The 4358-nt window shown below is 34.9% G+C and overlaps 1 protein-coding gene across 1 annotated transcript in view; it reads right to left on the bottom strand.

Moving 5' to 3' along the window:
- Positions 1-2326: 2326 nt before the first annotated feature.
- LOC135218830 (uncharacterized) overlaps positions 2327-4358 on the bottom strand; it is a 10129-nt gene continuing 8097 nt past the window's right edge. Inside the window, exon 4 of the mRNA XM_064255279.1 lies at positions 2327-2396. Coding sequence (XP_064111349.1) covers positions 2327-2396 — 70 coding nt within the window. The remainder of the gene's footprint in view (positions 2397-4358) is intronic.

The raw sequence follows: 4358 nt of genomic DNA on the forward strand, positions 1-4358 counted from the left end.
GCACGAACCCTCCAGACAAATCACCCGAGTGCACAAACCCTCCAGACAATTCACCTCAGAGCACGAACCCTCCAGACTATCCACCTGAGTGCATGGATCATCCTGACGATTCACCTGAATGCTCTACTCCTCCAAATGACTTGCCAGAGGACTTCGCTCAGCCAGGTAGTGATACTCTCTCACTCACTCACACACACACACACACACACACACACACACACACACACACACACACACACACACACACACACACACACACACACACACACAAAATTAGAAAAGGTAACTGATAACTAATTTGGTTAAGTTCCAAACCACATGGCAAGTCTATCACTATTTATTAAATGTTTTCTTTTGTTATTAATCAGAGGGCTCTGCCTATCCAGACAGTCCACCCTGTGGCCAGAATCCTCAAGGAAGACTTCATAAGCTCCAAGAAGACAAAGCACTTCAACGGTCCAGAGCAGCAGCTGGTCAGTTAGCTCAAGCTGAGCGCATGGTCAAACGTAGTCGTGTAGAACATGTCCCAGGTAATCTATGAGATAACATGACAATTCCCATCCCGTTAGTTGATCGAGGAAAAGGTGACCCACGAAATATTATTGGTGTTATCTTAGACCGTAACGAAAATGACATGTATCGAATAGGTGGGAGAGATGGAATACTCAAGGGGCGCTACAGTAGGAGCTGATTTGATATTTGCAGCCAGCAGCTGTATAGTATTGGTGAAGTAAGTGCAGAGAATATCTTAAGGAAATAATGAGCTCTGAGCTCACACTGAAAGGGTAACAGCTAGTTAAACACACACACACACACATACAAAAGGACCTGGGTTCGTTCCTCGGCCGGGCGGGGTTGGGGATTTGTGACCCGTAGCAGGATCATTTCAGTCAATATGCCAAGAAAATCTATCAAAATTTTAGTCACTTTGTAAAATGTCTGCGATTTTTAGCTAATTTATAAACTGACTGGGTGAACCAGGCAATTCACAAACTGCCTGAAAAAATCAGTCACTTTACAAATTGTCTGGATTTAGATATTGACTGTAACACATACAAGTTTGGGTTCCAGTCATATGAAGATGTGAGTGTAATTTCATTGTTTCTTTCTTATTTTTCCTCCTTTGTTTTATTTTTTATTTTTATTCTCTTTTTATTTGGGATGAGTTTGCTCAAAGGGTATTTTTATTTAGATGTCTCTCAAAATTCGATGGACATTGGGTTTTTTTTGTAAAAATATGAGCAAGATTTTTTGGTTGTTGTGAGTCACGCCCTCTGAGAGAGAGAGAGAGAGAGAGGCGGGAATTTGAGTGCGTGAGTGTGAGCCTGTGAGGGACGGAGAGAAGTTCGTTGCTGGGCTAATTCGCTGAGCAAAGTGCCTTTGCACTTTTTTTTTTATCTCCACCCTGTTTTTTTTTTTTTTTTTTTTTTTTTTTTTTTTGTTTTTTTTTTTTTTTTTTTTTTTTTTTTTTTTTTTTTTTTTTTTTTGTGACCTTGTTCTGCAAACAGCTGTTGTGGTATGTTTACTGGGTGCAGTGCATGTTTTTTTTCTTTTTTTTCTTTTATTGGGGGAAGTTTGCAACAATTTTTGTGGATTGGGTTTTGTGTATATAAATACAATCTTATTGAGGTCGGGAAATCTTATAAAACACGAAACCTTCTGTAAAGAGAGAAAAATGGCGGAGGCAAAGGGTACTACGACTCTGCTCCATCATGTCAAGAATGTTAGTGCAGGCGTGAGCCCATTTCAGGGGAATTGTAGATGGGGTGCTTTCGCAGCCAGTGCAAATCTTTATTGAAGGTGTGAAAAATTATTTAAGCGCAAAAAACAGAATGGATGATATAGAGGTGTTTAAAGAGAAAAAAGCTTTGCTAGATTTCAATAAAGGTGACCTTTCCCATCACTGCAGATGTTTCTAATTTGCAAAATGTCGTACCTGGACTTGATTTGCAATCACTTTTCCCTAACATTACCCTAGTCTCCCAGAAACGTAATCTATAGGCTTGAATGCCTTTTACCTCTGCCACTACTCTTAACGAGGGTCAAAATGACCCCTGTCTAAATTTAAAGAGAAAACTCCTAACAGGAAAAGTAAACCTACCTTTGAATGCTATCTCTGAAGCTAGCTAAAAAATCAATCATTAAAGATCTAGGCAAATTCAAATTCCTGCTATTACAAAAATATACTCTCATTTCCCAAAATACCGAACATGAAAATGAAGTAAAATGAATCAAAGAAAATCCCAAAGAAACTCACCAGATCACTATTACTTTCTGAATTCTTAATAGATAAGTTCCCCCTTATCTACTTCAGCCTAACTAATCATCAGCCTTTATCAACAACTGTCAACACAACTCTAGAAAATCCATTTTCTAAATGGTGACTTCGAATCCATCTGAAATGAGAATATAATTATCAAACAATGAAATGTTAAAGTTCATCAATAATATTGTGTCGCACCACACTTCCCTTTCTCAAGAAACTGAACTCAATGTCACTACAAAAAAAGGTATAACTTTTCAAAGTCTTTCACTTTACCTTTTCCGATGGATCTTAGCGCCTTCCTCTATGGCGTGTTTCCACACACTCCATATATTTCGTCTAACAAATGTACATATGTACGCTGACCAACAGACTTACAGATACATGCATGCTACTGAATACACGAACGCACACACTCTAGTTATTCTGTGCGTTTCCATTTTCCTATGTACACGTTTCATCTAGCGCATATACTCAATGACCTGAAGTGACCTGCAGTACCTTTCCTTGCGGTTTAACTCATATCTCTGAAATGCGCTCCCATCTCCTTCCTGTAAACGGTGTGTTTTCGACTTGTGTCTCATATCAGCATCTTGAGAATTCACTGTTTTACACCTTTCTCTAACCAGCAAGCGCTAAGGTTATCAACCCCATTTATTTTAATATGTATGTATCCACTTATGCATCTAACCAGTGCCATATATATATATATATATATATTACTATCATAACATATATAGACAATACAGTATAGATATAATATATAATATATATAATATACTAGATATATATATATATATATATATAATATATCATATAGATATATATCATAGATATATATATATATTATATATATATATAATATATATATTATATAATAATATAATATATAATATATATATATATATATATCTATATATATATATATAGATTTATTAGATATATATAGATATATATATAGATATATTATTGAATATATATATAATATATTAGATATAAATAATATATAATATATATAGATTATATATATAATATATATATTATATAGAATATATATATATATATTATATATATATATATCTAGATATAGATATCTATATATATATATATAGATATATAGATATATCTATATATAATATATATATATATTATATATATATATATATATATATATAATGTATATATATATTTATATATCCTTCAGTTTTACAAGCATATGCTAATTTTACTTAATTTTCTTTTTTGTGTTTTGTGGTTTCACTCGCGCTCTCCCTGTCCTCAATGGGAATTGCGTCACGCAATGTAAAGCAGTGCAACGGTCGGTGGGTGGCAGTGGTTGGACCATAATCAGGGATGGATTGAGGATTGCCAAATATCTCAAACCTGTCAATATCGCTGAAGGCTGCTTTCTATTTGATTGGTTTGCAAAAACAGAACATGTTCAGGAACTGAAGTCTGTTGGAATTGAACTGGAAGGACAGCATGCACTGTAGTATGGATTAATACTAGAATATCCCCCCCCCCTCTCTCTCTCTCTCTCTCTCTTCTTTTCTCTCTCTCTCTCTCTCAGAACTGATATTAACGGGAGCACTATAATTGTGGAACTGGTGTGATGTAGGCATTTTTACATTTGGCTGACATTTGCAGTTGTTTGGTTTTTGTCTTTTGTCCAATATTCATCATTATTCGCTTATCAGTATATACTTGAGTAAAACAAATGAAAAATTACATTTGTTAAATTATTTTAGATAACTCTTTTTAGTGTTATGTATGAGATAAGTTTGCGGTAAAGAACCCGAATGAGATTCTGGACTTGGAAATTCAACATATTGATAAGTAGTTAACTTTTAAAAATTCAAATAATGATCGAGCAATACTTCAAGAAGAAAAAGAGCAAACATGCCTTATATTTCCCCAACATGCTATTTCAGAACAGCTTTACGTAAAACATTCGTAATCACGTAGATGTAAAAAGACGACATTGGATGGGTACACTACAATGTGTTTTCACAAGTATGATACGTCTAGAGCAGTGTTTCCCAGCCTTTTTTTTCCATACCCCACTTAATCTCCCCTAAAATCCGGATGCCCTCTG

This window comes from Macrobrachium nipponense, chromosome 1, assembly GCF_015104395.2.
Source record: "Macrobrachium nipponense isolate FS-2020 chromosome 1, ASM1510439v2, whole genome shotgun sequence".
NCBI lineage: Eukaryota > Metazoa > Arthropoda > Malacostraca > Decapoda > Palaemonidae > Macrobrachium > Macrobrachium nipponense.